This window comes from Stegostoma tigrinum, chromosome 36 (assembly GCF_030684315.1).
Source record: "Stegostoma tigrinum isolate sSteTig4 chromosome 36, sSteTig4.hap1, whole genome shotgun sequence".
Classification (NCBI taxonomy): domain Eukaryota; kingdom Metazoa; phylum Chordata; class Chondrichthyes; order Orectolobiformes; family Stegostomatidae; genus Stegostoma; species Stegostoma tigrinum.
Window position 1 is genome coordinate 26,860,334 of NC_081389.1, and position 17,492 is coordinate 26,877,825.

Below are 17,492 nucleotides of genomic sequence, written 5' to 3' on the forward strand. Positions count from 1 at the left end.
CATTGCAAGCATTTTAAATGTGTTCAGATGGTCGGTCACGTTAGACCAGAGCTTGTAATGATTTATCCCCCAAACAGTGTTCCTTGAGGGCCATCATTGGAAAAAGATGATATTGGTCTAATTTGTTAGCCTTTCTAATGACCTCTGAGTTCAAGTTGACTTCTCCTGAGAATCTTTTCTCCATGATTCTCACTTTACTTTTGTTCCTGTCCCATCTTGTCAACCACTCAGTTCCGTGACTGTATTCTCTGTTGAGATTTATAAATGTACTGCAAGACTTTTCCTCTAAGCTGATCTTTGTAGTTTGTATTATGGGCATGCTGGAGGGAAGGTGCAAGATACTAGATCATCACATCCATCTGGCACTGCAGCTGCATAACGTTATCCTTTCTACCTGTTCCCAAAACCATTTAGTTGTCAAATATGTTTCGCAAACTCATTGTTCATCTGTGTTTGCTGCAAGGAAATTGATTTATTGTCTGGCTGAATGTTTCAAATGTTATTTACTTTTAATAAAGCCACTTATAAATGTAATGGTGTCTGTGAGAAATGTCTGAAAGGATGATAGAGATAGAAAACTCACTGCATTTAAACTAGATTTTTTCATAGCTATTTGGACTACAGACTGAGAATTGGAATGTAAGATTTTCAGGTGAAATGAAGCAGCATTTCACTGTACCTCCTCCAATCTTCTGTATTATATTTGCTGCACGCATTGTGGGCAGAACACTTCTGTTCCGTGCACAAGCGTGACCCTGATTTTCCTATAACTAGACATTTTAACACAGTATCCTGCTCGCATGCCCACTCGTCTATACTTGGCATGCTGCGGTGCTCCTGTGAATCTCAGTGAAAACTGGAGGAGAAACATCTCATTTTTAAACAAGACACTTCACAATCCTTTTGGGCTCAATATTGAGTTGAACACCTTCAAATTGTGAACCTATCCCTTTCCTTTAGCTTTGTTTGTTACATTTTCTGTCACCACCCACCTCTCTCTCTCCCTCTCTCTCTCTCCCTCTCTCTCTCTCCCTCTCTCTCTCCCTCTCTCTCTCCCTCTCTCTCTCCCTCTCTCTCTCCCTCTCTCTCTCCCTCTCTCTCTCCCTCTCTCTCTCCCTCTCTCTCTCCCTCTCTCTCTCCCTCTCTCTCTCCCTCTCTCTCTCCCCCTCTCTCTCCCCCTCTCTCTCCCCCTCTCTCTCCCCCTCTCTCTCCCCCTCTCTCTCCCCCTCTCTCTCCCCCTCTCTCTCCCCCTCTCTCTCCCCCTCTCTCTCCCCCTCTCTCTCCCCCTCTCTCTCCCCCTCTCTCTCCCCCTCTCTCTCCCCCTCTCTCTCCCCCTCTCTCTCCCCCTCTCTCTCCCCCTCTCTCTCCCCCTCTCTCTCCCCCTCTCTCTCCCCCTCTCTCTCCCCCTCTCTCTCCCCCTCTCTCTCCCCCTCTCTCTCCCCCTCTCTCTCCCCCTCTCTCTCCCCCTCTCTCTCCCCCTCTCTCTCCCCCTCTCTCTCCCCCTCTCTCTCCCCCTCTCTCTCCCCCTCTCTCTCCCCCTCTCTCTCCCCCTCTCTCTCCCCCTCTCTCTCCCCCTCTCTCTCCCCCTCTCTCTCCCCCTCTCTCTCCCCCTCTCTCTCCCCCTCTCTCTCTCCCCCTCTCTCTCCCCCTCTCTCTCTCCCCCTCTCTCTCCCCCTCTCTCTCCCCCTCTCTCTCCCCCTCTCTCTCCCCCTCTCTCTCCCCCTCTCTCTCCCCCTCTCTCTCCCCCTCTCTCTCCCCCTCTCTCTCCCCCTCTCTCTCCCCCTCTCTCTCCCCCTCTCTCTCCCCCTCTCTCCCTCTCTGTCTCTCTCTCTATCTCCACCCCCCCCCCACACACACACACACACACACACAAGTGAGACTGTATGTTCTTTTCAGTCTGGCTGTTAGATGCATCGTTGTTCTGCCACTGTCACATTCTGATCATTTAATTTCAACTATTGACAAATCAAGCCTGCTTCGTCATCTGAAAAGTTTTTGACTGGGGCCACAACTACATTTTCCTCCCTTGACCAAAACTCTGCCTTAAATAGACTGTATGATTGAGCCTTTTCTGCTCCTTCTGGAAGAAAATTGCAAAGTCTAATGACCTTATGAGAGGAGAACTTAGAAATTACTTCTCATCCTCATCATAAATGGGTGAGCTGTTAATTTTTTGTGTCCCATCATGAGGAAACATCCTGCCTTTCCAAACAATTTCAGAACCTTAAATATTTCACTTAGTTGACTTGTAATTCTTCTGCACTCCAATGTGTATAGGCCAAAACTGCTAAATCTTATTTCAGAGACAGTGGCCAAGTGGTATTATTGCTGTTAATCCAGAAACGTGGCTCATGTTTTGGGGGACCCAAATCCTGCCCAACCCTAGTTCAAATCCTGCCATGGCAGCTGGTGGAACTTGAGTTCAATAAAGAATCTGGAATTAAGAGTTTAATGTTGACCATGAAGCAATAATTGATTGTGAGGAAAAACCTGGTCGGTTCACTAATGTCCTTTAGGAAAGGAAATCTGTTTACCTTACTTCGTCTGACCTACATGTGATTCCAGACCCACATCAATGTAGTTGACTCATAACTGCTGTCTGGACAATAAATGCTGGTCTAGCCAGCAAGGCCCACGTTGTGTGAATGAATAAAAAACACTTTTTTAAACTGCTTTCAGTGCTTGTACGTGTCTTCTTAAGTAAGCAGACCACTGTTGTACCTAACAGTCTTGTGTGATCTCAAAAATGTTCTGTACAGTTGTAGCAAGATTTTCCCAACAAGTGCTATGAATGTCAACATTCCTGATTACTTGAGTTACTTGCTTGACAACCCCACGTTTTCCCACATTACACCCCATCTGCTAAGTTTTTGCCCATTCATTTAAGTCAGTGTTTGATTCTCTGGAATCTGTCCAAATTGATTCTTAGCTCTTAGTGTGCTTAGTTTTGTTATTTTTTCCCTCTGAGCCTGGAAACTTTTAATCTCAAATGACTTTGTGAATATCTTCCCCCGTGATTCTCCTCGCACAAGCTAGGTGAATCCTCCAGCCTCTCATTAATTCCGCACGAATTTGGTCTTCTCACGAGCTGTCACCTACATTTTTGTGCAATGAATCATAGTGTCTTGCTGCCTGTATCATCTTTCATTTCCCCATATCCTGAGCTAAATTTTGAATGTTTCTTGGGCTTTGAGAAGAAACTTTTTTTTAGCTCCACGACAATGTGTGTCACATAGACTTTGTATCTTGTTAGAAATACTGATTAACTATCTTTGAGAGAGCAACTGTCTTATTTGAAGTAAGTTGACTGATTAAAGCCTAATTGTTTACAAAATAACATTCTGGGTACTTTATTGGAATTTGGAGACTCTCTTCCGTCCATTGTTAGCATACAGGTTGCTGCCATTGTTTTTAAGCATCAACACCCTTTACCTCCTTCCTAATAACAGTCAGGGTCCCTAGTAATCCAACTAACCAGTCTTGTTGTCAGAGAAACTTCAGAACAGGTCACATCAATACCCTTCATGTTACCTTTGATTAAAGCAATTTAAATCCAGGAGAATGAAAGCAGCTTTAGGCAGCAAGGCAAGAGGGAAAACTTACCGAAAGACAGTTCTGAGATTAAAAGTGATTCAGAGATATTTGGAACTGCTGATGCTGGAGAATCTAAGATAACAAAGTGTAGGGCTAGATGAACACAGCAGGCCAAGCAGCATCAGAGGAGCAGGAATGCTGATGTTTTGGGTCTGGACCCTTCACAAGTAAACTTAGGCTTCAGATCGGTATGACAGGTCGGCACAACATCGAGGGCCGAAGGGCCTGTACTGTGCTGTAATGTTCTATGTTCTATGACCCAAGAATCTCCACAACATAACCTGGAACATTTCATTTTTAACAATGGGAGGTTGAGATAATACCTTGTAAAGAGTAAATTCTTGGCACTTGTTAGAAATTCAAAGTTAATTGTTGGTGAAATTTTTTGACTGTTTCTTCTTTTTAACATAGGCCATTCTGGCTGTCCCCACGTCAGATTATGGTAATCCCTGATGGACCAGCCTGCGAGGAGTATGGTCAGAGGGTAGGCAGAGCTGAATTTAACACTTTATATATCTTTATCTTCATATATCTTTATGTAAAGCAATCTTTAACGCTGCTTCTTTTAGGTTTGTCAAGAGTTTGTTGAAGCAGATTTCATGGCCGATGTGGACCTTGATCCTGATGTCTTGTTGAATAAGAAGATCCAAAATTCTCAGCTTGCTCAGTACAATTTCATTCTAGGTAAATAAAATCAGATGCTCCCATTATACTCTGAAGATCCAAATTTTCCAGTTTCTGTATCTCTCTTTCCCTCTGTCTGCATGGTCTTGAATATGTTGGGCCCAATTCCCAAAGGATCCCTTTCACAATCAGTCTTGTCTATGTGGCTACTCAGCTTGTAGTCACTGTGGGATGTGGAGAGTTCCTATTCAAGCTCCTTATTCAAAATGCGTAAATCACGTGGTGTCCCAGTGTGAACCATTGTACCCACAAGCTGGTGCGTTGCACTGTTGTTTTAACATTGTAATGTTGGTAATGTGGAATGGAATGATCGAGGTTGAGATCCTCCACAGTGGTAAGTTTCATTTCTCACTATGTAGATCACATAGGATTCAGGGAAAGCTTATTAATTGGATACAAAATTGACTTAATGGTAAGATAAAGAGGGTGGTGGTGGAGGGTTGTTTTTTTGGACTGTAACCAGCAGTTTTCCATAGGGATCGGTGTTGGGTCCATTGCTGTTTGTCATTTATATGAACAATTTGGGTGAGAATTTTGGAGGCATAGTTAGTAATTTTGTGTATGATACTAAAATTGGTGAAATAGTTGACGGTGAAGAAGGATATCTAAGATTACAAAGGGATTTTGATCAATTGGGCCAATAAGCTGAAGAGTGGCAAATGAAGTTTTGTTTGGATAAATGAAAGATGCTGCATTTTTGTTAAAGTGAACAAGGGCAAGACTTACACAGTTAATAGTAGGACCCTGGTAGTGTAGGGGTTCAGGTACATAGTGCTTTGAAATTTGTGTGACAGGAAGACAGTGTGGTTAAGTGATTTTTAGCATATTTGTCTTCATTGCTCAAACCATTGGGTACAGGATTTGGGATGTAACATTGAATTTGTACATGACATTTGTGAGACCAGTTTTGGAGTATTGTTTATTGTTCTGGTGAACCTGTTATAGGAAGGATACTGTTAAATTGGAGAAGGCTCAGAAAAGATTTTCCATGATGTTGCCAGGACTGAACAGTTCAAGTTATAAAGTTTGGTTGGGTAGGCTGGGACTTCTTTCACTGGAGCTTGAAGGGTGAATTTTGTTATGAGCCAGACCAGACCCCCTCAAAATATTTTAACAAGATAGCCTAACATTTTCTTACTTTGGAGTTGGGACGTCATGTTGAACTGTACAGGACGTTGGTCGGGCCACTTTTGGAATACTGCGTTCAATTCTGGTCTCCCTGCTATAGGGAGGATGCTGTGAAACCTGAAAGGGTTCAGAAAGGATTCACAAAGATTTGCCAGGGTTGGAGGGTTTGCGCTGTAGGGAGAGGCTGAATAGACTGGGGCTAATTTCCCTAGACTGTTAGAGGCTGAGGGGTGAACTTAGAGGTTTATAAAAGCATGAGGGGCACGGATAGGATGATAGCCAGGGTTGGTGGGGGGGGGGAGATCAAAACAGGAGGGCATAGGTTTAAGAACATAAGGACATAAAACTAGGAGCAGGAGTAGACCATCTGGCCCCTCGAGCCTGCCTGCCATTTAATAAGATCATGGCTGATCTTTCTGAGATGCAGTTGCACTTACCTGCCTGCTCACCATAAACCCTTAATTCCTTTAACTGTCCAAGAAGTTATCGAGCCTTGCCTTGAAAACATTCACCAAGGTAGCTTCAACCGCTTCACTGGGTAGGGAATTCTACAGATTCACAACCTTTCGAGTGAAGAAGTTTTTCCTGACCTCAGTCCTACATCTGCTTCCCTTTATTTTGAGGCTATGCCCCCTAGTCCTAGTTTCACCTGCCAGTGGAAACAACCTCCCTGCCTCCACCTTATCTATCCCCTTCATAATCTTATGTTTCTATAAGATCTCCCCTCATTCTTCTGAATTCCACTGAGTATAATACCAGCCTACTCAGTCTCTCCTCGTAATCCACCCCTCTCAACTCTGGAATCAATTGAGTGAATCTCCTCTGCACCCCCTCCAGTGCTAGTATATCTCTTCTCAAGTAAGGAGACCAAAACTGCTCACACTACTCTAGGTTTGGCCTCACCAGTACCCTATACAGCTGCAGCATAGCCTCCCTGTTTTTAAACTCCATCCCTCTAGCAACGACAGACAAAATTCCATTTGCCTTTTTAACTACCTGCTGAATCTGTAATCCTACTTTTCGTGATTCATGCACAAAGACACCCGAGTCCCTCTGCATAGCAGCGTGCTGCAATTTTTTACCATCTAAAACATAGTCCATTTTGCCATTATTCCGACTTAAATGGATGACCTCGCACTTATCAACATTGTACTCCATCTGCCAGACCTTTGCCCACTCACTTGGTCCATCTATATCCCTCTGCAGACTTTGTGTCTTCTGCACTTTGCTCTACCGCTCATCTTAATGTCATCTACAAATTTTGACACACCACACTTAGTCCCCAACTTCAAATCATCTGTGTAAATTGCAAACAATTGCAGTCCCGACACTGATCCCTGAGGCACACCACTAGCCACTGACCACCAACCAGAAAAACACCCATTTACCCCTACTGTTTGTTTTCTACTGGTCAACCAATCCTCTATCCATGCCAGTACATTACCTGTAATACCGTGCAACTTTATCTTATGTAGCAGCCTTTGGTGTGGCACTTTGTCAGATGCCTTTTGGAAATCCAGATACACCACATCCACAGGTTCCCCATTGTCCACCATGCAAGTAATGTCCTCAAAGAATTGCATCAAATTAGTTAAACATGACCTACCCTCATGAACCTATGCTGGGTGTTCACAATCGGACAATTTATATCCAGATGTCTTGCTATTTCTTCCTTAATGATAGATTTAAGGTGAGAGGGGCCATATTTAAAAGGGACCTAAGGGCAACATTTCTACACAGAGGGTGATACATGTATGGATTGAACTGCCAAAGGAAATGGTGGAGGCTGGTACAACTGTCTGTGTGGAGTTTGCACGTTCTCCCCGTGTCTGTGGATTTCCTCCGGGTGCTCCAGTTTCCTCCCACAGTCCAAAGATGTGCAGGGTAGGTGGATTGGCCATGCTAAATTGTCCATAGTGTTCAGGGGTGTGTGGGTTATAGGGGGATGGGTCTGGGTGGGATTCTGGGTGGACTTGTTGGGCTGAAGGGCCTGTTTCCACACTGTAGGGAATCTATTCTAATCTAATAAAATCTCTCTGCCTGTAGTGGTCGGGGAGAGGGAGAAAGCAAATCATTCGGTTAGTGTCCGTACAAGAGACAGCAAGGTACGTGGTGAACACTCTGTGGCTGCAACTATAGAGAAAATGAAGCATTTGCAGCAACAACGTAAAATGAGGGCTGAAGAGGACTTCTAACTGCCCATCTTTATGTTGAATGGATGACAGTGAACAGTGAAAAACATTGAAAGAACTATTTAAAATAAACCTCATTAATTGAAGCTTGCTCATGTTCTGAACTGGAAGGAATTCTGTATCAGTGTGAAACATGGCTAATCCAATTTTGGTATTTATCTATAGTTTAACAAAACTGTTTGAGATATTTTTAGTTATGTCTAACAAAGATTCAGTAACTTGTTTGTGGAGACTGCTGCCACAACTGCTGCTCCAATCCCATTGTATGAAGGAAATAAAGGTCAATGTAATCACAGAAACAAAAGCCAGAGTTTGTTTTTATTGAATTTTGTGCAGCTCTCTGGTTTCCTGGCTTTGTGACTCATCTTCTGATGGCTTAGTGCATGAGACATGCACTTGGTCTAGTTTTGAGATATATGGATTGCAAAGTTCAGTTCATGTAAGTCTGTGCTGATATTACTGATCTTCCTATATTGCAAGTTCAAGTATTGATTCTGAAAGCAATGGCTGTCTTTCCATGGTTCATTTACATCACACTGAGCTCTAGAATGCATCAGCAGCAAAATTGCACTTAACCATCCTCTGTAACCTCAAAGCCCAGCATATCTCCCACTCAACCATTACCATTTAGCCTAGGTGTCAGTCCTGGTTCAACAGAGTGTCAGGAGCAGCACCAGGTGTACATTAAGAATGAGGTGTCAACCTCATTCGACTGTTAAAACTGCCCAACAGCATAAACAAAAAGTGATGAACAGAGCTAAACGATCCTGCAGCCAATAGAATAGATCCAAGCTGTGCAATTCTGCCACATCCAGTCATGAATAGTGGTGGACAATTAAACAACTCACTGGAGGAAGATGTTCCATAAATATTCCCATCATCAATGAAAGAACAGCCCATCAGTGCAAAAGATAAGGCTGAAGCATCCAAAACAGTCTTCAGCCAGAAGTGACAAGTGGATAATCTATGTCCCAAAAAACCCCAAAGAACTGCAGAAGCTGGAAATCAGTTGAAAAGCAGGCTCACTTTACTGAAATGTTAAGCCTGCTTTCTATCTCCAGGTGATCCATTTTTCCCCCCACCCCCAAGCCACAAGTAGCTTCCAGCGTTACAGGCAGTCTTTAGTCAATTTGATTCATTTATCAAGAAATGGTTGATAATGTTCTGGGGACCTAGGTTTGAATCCTACCACGGAAGATTGTGGTATTTGAATTCAATAAATATCTGGAATTAACAGTCTCATGATAGCTGTGAATCCATTGTCAATTATTGGGAAAAACCCATCTGGTTCATTAATGTCTTTTAGGGAAGGAAACTGCCATCCTTACCTGTTTGGCCTACATGTGACTCCAGACCCACAGCAATGTGGTTGACTTAACTACCCTCTCAGCAATTAGGGATGGGCAATAAATGCTGTCTAGCTGGTGATGCCCTCATCCTGTGAATGAATAAAGAAAAAAAAAACTTGCTCAGGCTACAGGCCCTGACTAGATTCTGCAACTTGTGAAGACTTGTGCTCCAGAACTTGCTGCTCCACTAGCCAGGCTCTTCCAGTACAGATACAACTGCTGCTCCAATCCCATTGTATGAAGGAAATAAAGGTTAATGTAATCACAGAAACAAAAGCCAGAGTTTGTATCTGCCTGACATTGGGGAAAGTTTCCCAGGTATATCCTGTGCATATAAAGCAGGACATATCCAATCTGGCCAGTTACCACTCTATCAGTGTTCTGTCGATCACGAGTGATGTGATGGAAGGTGTCATCAACCGTGTCATGAAGCAGCACCTGCTCAGTGACACCCAGTTTGGGTTCTGCCATGACCAAGACCAAACATGGACAAAAGAGCTGAATTTGAGGTGAAGTGAGAGTGACAGCTATTGAGATCAAGGCCTCTTTCAACCAAGTATGGTATCAAGCAGCCCTAGCAAAGTTGAAATCGATGGGTACTGGGGCAAAGTCGCTCTGCTTGGAGTCATACATGGCATGTAGAGAGATGGTTGTGATTGTTGGAGGTCAGTTATCTCAGCTCCAGGACATCTTTGTCGGAGTTCCTTAAAGCAGTGTCCTCAGCTCAACCATTTTCAACTGCTTCATCAATGAGCTCCCCTCTATCATAAGGTTAGAATTAGGGATGTTCACCAATGATTGCACAGTTCACAACACCTCAGATACTGAAGCAGCCAATATGCAGATGCAACAAAATCAGGCTTGGGATGGCAAGTGTCAAGTAAACTTTGTGCTACACATATGTCAGGCAATGACTATCACCCCTTGAGATCATCATTAAATCCCACTTCCTGTTAACGTCCTGTGGGCTATTATTAACCAGAAATTCAACTGGACTTGCCACATAAACACAGGTTACAGAGCAGGCTAGAGGCTAGGAATACTGCAGCAATTAGCTCACCACCTGACTTCCCAAAGCCTATCCATTATACAAGGCACAGGTCAGGAATGTGATGGAATGGTCCATGACAACTTTTATCTAGAAGAACAAGGGCAGCAGATATATGGAAGCAAGTTCCCTTCCAAGCCACTCACCCGACTGATTAGGAAATATATTACTGTTTCTGGGCCATAATCCTTGAATTCCTGAAGAATGTTGTTGGTCAGTCTACAGAACGTAGACAGCAGGAGTCACCATAACGTTGTCATGGGCAATAAATACTGGGCCAGCCAGATATGCCCATATCTCATATATCTCATGAGTGAATAATAAAAAGAAGATGCAATTCCATTTCTCAAACTCTTTTTCCCACTCTTCAGAATCTGGGATAGTATAGAAAGCACAACTCAGTTATGAACTAGCCATTATTGATCATTCTATGTTATTGGTACCAATTTGGAGTAGATTAATTTTATTGGTGTGGCCTTAAAGGGGCAGAAGTAGTCTAACTGAAGTAATCCATGTTCAAATGGAACAAGATCTGGATAATAGCCAGACTTGGGTTGACAAGTGGCAAGTAACATTATACCACACAAATGCCAAGCAATGACTATCTCCAGCAAGAGATAATCTCATCACCAACCCTTGACATTCAATGGTGTTACTCTCCCTGAATCCCCCAGAATCAACATCTTTTGGGAAACCATTGACCAGAAACTTAACTGAACTTGTCACATAAACACAGCAGCTTCAATAGTAGGTTGTTTAGCCACCTGCAAGTGTTCTGAAGACACTTCTGTTTTGGAACTGTAGCCCTGACTCATGACATCCTGTGTTCTGGGTGTACGGGTTAGGCGAAGGGCTAAAAGTTGATGTTGATATTCGACAGCTGCATGAGAAAAGAGATTGCACAGGATGGGCTGAAGGGCTGAAATTGTTGATATTCAACAAGCTCTATAACCTTGAATGAGACTTCTGAACATTCCTTCCCTGCAGCTTGTTTTCCCATCCTGTGTTTTCGAGACCAATCATCAGTTTTGTCTTTCTGTATTTATTTTCTTTGTGCTGGCTGTTTGTTACACCATATAAGAGAGAGAAAGTTTCATTCCAAGGTATGGGCTTTCGCCTCAGCTTGGAATTGTGAACGGTGCTAGGAGTGAAACTAAGCTGCAAGGAAGCCATTGAATAAGACGCCCCTGATGGGCAGAAGGGCATGAGAAGCCGAGACATACAAATAATAATTTGGACAGAACACCAATGTCTCACTGGAGGCGCACTGATGATGTTACCTGGCAGGGTGATGAAATTTCTGCATGGTACCCTGTAGTTCATGGACACACTGTAGCTGCATGTAGGAAATTATAGCAGGGACAGTTTCTATGAGTATCTGGCAACATGCTAACAAATTCTATGACACTTGTTAAAGAACAATGCAATGCAAATGTGTGTGCAGATAGTGTATTGCTTTCAGTACAAAATTAATTATTGTATGGTGTTCCTAGAACGTGCTTCTCCAAGCAAGTGGACTTAGTGAACAAAGCTGATACGTGAACCCATATCTCAGTCAGTGTACCATCCCAACTGATATTTCCACCTAAAATGTTTGTTAGTTCCCAGAACTATGGATGTATGTAGAGGGAGCATTGCTTCAGAACTCAAGCATTCAGTCAGACCAGTCAATTTACCAATATTAATGAGAGTTTTAGGGAAAAAAATAATTTCGGCCAACTATGTGGATTAATTAAAACCAATGAAGATTCATTTAAAGCCTGTGGTGTTTAGTTACCGTCATCAAAAATAGAAATGCACGTAGTGTACATTAACTTCCCAGAAGGTGTTTGGTAAAATTGAAACCCATGGAACAAAGGGGACAATAACAGCAAGGGAATGCTGTTGGCTGAGTGATAGGACTCTGGGGATGAACTATGTAGTTTTTGATACATGTACATACATCTGGCCAAGGAGCAAGAGTAGATCACTAGGCCCCCTTGAGCCTGCTCTGGTCATGAAATAATGTCAAAGCTGCATTTCTTTTTTCTTTCTATTCATTTGTGGATGTGGGCGTCGCTGGCTGGCCAGCATTTCTTGCCCATCCCTAGTTGCACTGAGAAGGTGGTGTGAGCTGTCTTCTTCATCTGCTGCTGTCCAAATACTGTAGGTTGACCCACAATGCCATTAGGGAGAGAATTCCAGGATTTTGACTCAGCGACAATGAAGAAACAGTAATATATTTCCAAGTCAGAGATAGAAGGAACTGCAGATGCTGGAGAATCTGAGATAACAAGATGTAGAGCTGGATGAACACAGCAGGCCAAGCAGCTTCAGAGGAGCAGGAAGGCTGATGTTTCGGGTCTGGACCCTTCTTCAGAAATGGGGGAGGGGAAGGGGGTTCTGAAATAAATAGGGAGAGGGGGGAGGCGGATAGAAGATGAATAGAGAAGATAGGTGGAAAGGAGACAGACAAGTTAAAGAGGCGGGGATGGAGCCAGTAAAGGTGAGTGTAGGTGGGGAGTTAGGGAGGAGTTAGGCCAGTCAAGGGAGGAACAGCAGATGCAGCATACCACATTAGCAGATGTGCAGGTGAACATCTGTTTGATGTAGAAGGTCTTCTTGGGGCCAGGGATAGGGGAGGTGTAGGGGCAGGTGTAGCACTTCCTGCATTTGCAGGGAAAGTGCCAGGTGTGATGGGGCTGGAGGGGATTGCAGAGTGGACAAGGGAGTCATGGAGAGAGTGGTCCCTCTGGAAAGCAGACAGGGGTGGGGAGGGAAAAGTGTCTTTGGTGGCGGGGTTGGATTGCAGATGGCGGAAGTGTCGGAGGATGATGCGTTGGATCTGGAGGTTGGTGGGGTGGTACGTGAGGATTGGGGGGGATTCTGTTTTGGTTGTTATAGTGGGGAGGGCATATGAGGGATGAGTTGCCAGAAATGTGGGAGACATGGTCGAGGGCATTCTTGACAACTGATTGGTGGGGGGGGGGGATGTGGGGGGCGGTGGGAGTTGCGGTCCTTGAAAAACGAGGACATCTGAGATGTATGGGAATGGAATGCCTCATCCTGGGAACAGATGAGGTGGAGGCAAAGGATTTGGGAATAGGGGATGGCATTTTTGCAGGAAGGTGGGTAGGAGGAGGTGTATTCTAGGTAGCTGTGGGAGTCGGTGAGCTTGAAATGGATATTGGTTTCCAGGTGGTTGCCACAGATGGTCCAGGTGAACTTAAAGTTGGGGTGGAAGGTGTGAGTGAAGTGGATGAACTGTTCGAGCTCCTCGTGGGAGCACGAAGCGGTACCGATACAGTCAATAATGGAGGAAAAAGTGGGGATAGGGCCAGTTTAGCTTCGGAAGAGAGATCGTTCCACGTATCCTACAAAAAGGCAGGCAAAGCTTGGGCTCACATGGGTTCCCATGGCTGTAGGAAGTGGGAGGAATTGAAGGAGAAGTTGTTAAGGGTGAGGACGAGTTCAGCTAAGCAGACGAGGTTATTCACGGTGGGGGCCTGGTTGGACCTGCAGGACAGGAAGAAGCGAAAGGCCTTTAGGTCATCTGCATGGGGAATGCAAGCGTAAAGGGACTGGATGTCCATGGTGAAGATGAGGTGTTGGGGACCAGGGAATTGGAGGTTTTGGAGGAGGTGGAGGGCATGGGTGTTGTCATGGATGTAGGTGGGGAGTTCCTGGACCAAGGGGGAGAAAATGGAGTCCAGACAGGTGGAGATGAGTTTGGTGGGGCAGGAGCAGGCGGAGCCAATGGGTCGACCAGGGCAGTCAGGTTTGTGGATTTTGGGAAGGAGATACAAGCGGGCAGTGTGGGGTTGGGGAACGCTGAGATTGGAGGCTGTGGCTGGGGATCACCTGAAGTGATGAGGTTGTGGATGGTTTGGGAGGTGATGTTTTGGTGGTCAGGGGTGGAGTCATGATCAAGGAGGCAGTAGGAAGAGGTATCAGAGAGTTGGCGTCTGGCCTCGGCGATGTAGAGGTGCCTCAACCTTAAGTTCACCTGGACCATCTCCGATACCTCTCTCTCTCCTTCCTGGACATCTCTGTTTCCATCTCTGGCAGCCACCTGGACACCCTTATCTGTTTCAATCCTACCGACTCCCACAGCTACCTAGAATATACCTCCTTTCACCCACCTTCCTGCAACAAGTCTATCCCCTGTTGCCAATTCCTTTGCCTCCACCGCATCTGCTCCCGAGACGAGGCATTCCACTCCTGGACATCACAGATGTCCTCCTTTTTCAAGGACTGCAACTTCTCCTCCACAGTGGTCAAAAACGCCCTCGACCATGTCTTTCGCATTTCCCGCAACTCATCCCTCACACGCCCTCCCTGCAATAACAACCAAAACAGAATCCTCTTGTCCTCACATATGACCCCACCAACCTCCGGATCCAACACAGCATCCTTCCAACGCTTCCGCCATCTGTAATCTGACCCCACTATGAAAGACATTTTCCCCTTCCCGCCCTTGTCTGCTTTACAGAGGGGCCACTCTCTCTGACTCCCTTGTCCGCTCCACAATCCCCTCCAGTCACATCACACCCGGCACTTTTCCCTGTAACCGCAGGAAGTGCTACACCTGCCCCCATACCTCCTCCCTCACCCCCATCCCAGGCCCCATGATGACTTTCCACATCAACCAGATGTTCACCTGCACATCTGCTAATGTGGTATACTGCATCCACTGTGCCCGTGTGGCTTCCTCTACATCAGGGAAACCAAGTGGAGGCTTGGCAACCACTTTGCAGAACACCTCCACTCGGTTCGCAATAAACAACTGCACCTCCCAGTCACAAACCATTTCCACTCCCCCTCCCATTTCTTAGACGACATGTCCATCCTGGGCCTCCTGCAGTGCCACAATGATGCCACCCGAAGGTTGCAGGAACAGCAACTCATATTCCGCTTGGGAACCCTGCAGCCCAATGGTATCAATGTGGACTTCACAAGTTTCAAAATCTCCCCTTCCCCCACTGCATCCCTATACCAGCCCAGCTCGTCCCCACCTCCCTAACCTGTTCTTCCTTTCACCCATTCCCTCCTCCCAACTCAACCCACACCTCCATTTCCTACCGACTAACATCATACTGCCCCCTTGAACTGTCCGCCCTCCCCAGACTGACCTATCCCCTCCCTACATCCTCATCCACACTCACCTCTACAGGCTCCATTCCCACCCCTTTAACTTGCCTGTCTCCACTCCACCTATCTTCTCCTCTATCCATCTTCGGTCTGCATCCCCCTGTCTCCCTATTTATTCCAGAACCCTCTCCCCCTCCCCCTTTTCGATATCACAAAGTGTGGAGCTGGATGAACACAGCAGGCCAAGCAGCATCTCAGGAGCACAAAAGCTGACGTTTCGGGCCTAGACCCTTCATCAGAGAGGGGGATGGGGAGAGGGTTCTGGAATAAATAGGGAGAGAGGGGGAGGCGGACCGAAGATGGGAGAGAAAAGAAGAGGTGGAGAGGATAGTATAGGTGGGGAGGTAGGGAGGGGATAGGTCAGTCCAGGGAGGATGGACAGGTCAAGGAGGTGGGATGAGGTTAGTAGGTAGGAGATGGAGGTGCGGCTTGGGGTGGGAGGAAGGGACAGGTGAGAGGAAGAACAGGTTAGGGAGGCAGAGACAGGTTGGACTGGTTTTGGGATGCAGTGGGTGGGGGGGAAGAGCTGGGCTGGTTGTGTGGTGCAGTGGGGGGAGGTGACGAACTGGGCTGGTTTTGGGATGTGGTGGGGGAAGGGGAGACTTTGAAGCTGGTGAAGTCCACATTGATACCATTAGGCTGCAGGGTTCCCAGGCGGAATATGAGTTGCTGTTCCCGCAACCTTCGGGTGGCATCATTGTGGCAGTGCAGGAGGCCCATGATGGACATGTCATCTAAAGAATGGGAGGGGGAGCGGAAATGGTTTGCGACTGGGAGGTGCAGTTGTTTGTTGCGAACCGAGCAGAGGTGTTCTGCAAAGTGGTCCCCAAGCCTCCGCTTGGTTTCCCCAATGTAGAGGAAGCCACACCGGGTACAGTGGATGCAGTATACCACATTGGCAGATGTGCAGGTGAACCTCTGCTTAATGTGGAAAGTCATCTTGGGGCCTGGGATAGGGGTGAGGGAGGAGGTGTGGGGGCAAGTGTAGCATTTCCTGCGGTTGCAGGGGAAGCTGCCGGGTGTGGTGGGGTTGGAGGGCAGTGTGGAGTGAACAAGGGAGTCACGGAGAGAGTGGTCTCTCCGGAAAGCAGACAGGGGTGGGGATGGAAAAATGTCTTGGGTGGTGGGGTCGGATTGTAGATGGCAGAAGTGTCGGAGGATGATGCGTTGTATCCGGAGGTTGGTGGGATGGTGTGTGAGAACGAGGGGGATCCTCTTAGGGCGGTTGTGGCGGGGGCGGGGTGTGCGGGATGTGTTGCGGGAGACGCGGTCACGGGCGTTCTCGACCACTGTGGGGGGGAAAGTTGCGTTCCTTGAAAAACTTGGACATCTGGGATGTGCGGGAGTGGAATGCCTCATTGTCGGAGCAGATGCGGCGGAGGTGGAGGAATTGGGAATAGGGGATGGAATTTTTGCAGGAGGGTGGGTGGGAGGAGGTGTATTCTAGGTAGCTGTGGGAGTCAGTGGGCTTGAAATGGACATCAGTTACAAGCTGGTTGCCTGAGATGGAGACTGAGGGGTCCAGGAAGGTGAGGGATGTGCTGGAGATGGCGCAGGTGAACTGAAGGTTGGGGTGGAAGGTGTTGGTGAAGTGGATGAACTGTTCGAGCTCCTCTGGGGAGCAAGAGGCGGCGCCGATACAGTCATCAATGTACCGGAGGAAGAGGTGGGGTTTGGGGCCTGTGTAGGTGCGGAAGAGGGACCCATCCCTTCCTCCCACCCCAAGTTGCATCTCCATTTCCTACCTACTAACCTCATCCCACCTCCTTGACCTGTCCGTCTTCCCTGGACTGACCTATCCCCTCCCTACCTCCCCACCTGCACTCTCTCCACCTCTTCTTTTCTCTCCATCTTCGGTCTGCCTCCCCCTCCCTCCCTATTTATTCCAGTTCCCTCCCCCCATCCCCCTCTCTGATGAAGGGTCTAGGCCCGAAACGTCAGCTTTTGTGCTCCTGAGATGCTGCTTGGCCTGCTGTGTTCATCCAGCCTCACATTTTATTATCTTGGAATCTCCAGCATCTGCAGTTCCTACTGTCTCTGGTTTGGCTCTTACTGTGTTTTTCTCTTTCAGTTTCTGTTTGAAAGAGTGGGACCGCCTCCTCATCACCAGGCAATCCGATTGGCTGCTAGGTCCTGTGATATAATTGGTGGCTTCGGTAGTAGGATAGGCTGGTGATTCCAGTGATAGGATACGCTCGTGGTTCCTGTGATAGGATTGGCCGGTGGTTCCTGTGATAGGATTGGTTGGTGGTTCCTGTGATAGGATTGGCTGGTGGTTCCTGTGATAGGATTGGTTGGTGGTTCCTGTGATAGGATTGGTTGGTGGTTCCTGTGATAGGATTGGTTGGTTGTTCCTGTGATAGGATT

General features: G+C 46.5%; 1 protein-coding gene across 1 annotated transcript in view; it reads left to right on the forward strand.

Moving 5' to 3' along the window:
- LOC125446804 (threonine--tRNA ligase 1, cytoplasmic-like) overlaps positions 1 to 7,885 on the forward strand; it is a 42,201-nt gene extending 34,316 nt beyond the window's left edge. Inside the window, exons 9-11 of the mRNA XM_048520643.2 lie at positions 4,006 to 4,078; positions 4,164 to 4,278; positions 7,453 to 7,885. Coding sequence (XP_048376600.2) covers positions 4,006 to 4,078; positions 4,164 to 4,278; positions 7,453 to 7,601 — 337 coding nt within the window. The 3' untranslated portion in view covers positions 7,602 to 7,885. The remainder of the gene's footprint in view (positions 1 to 4,005; positions 4,079 to 4,163; positions 4,279 to 7,452) is intronic.
- The last annotated feature ends 9,607 nt before the right edge of the window (positions 7,886 to 17,492 follow it).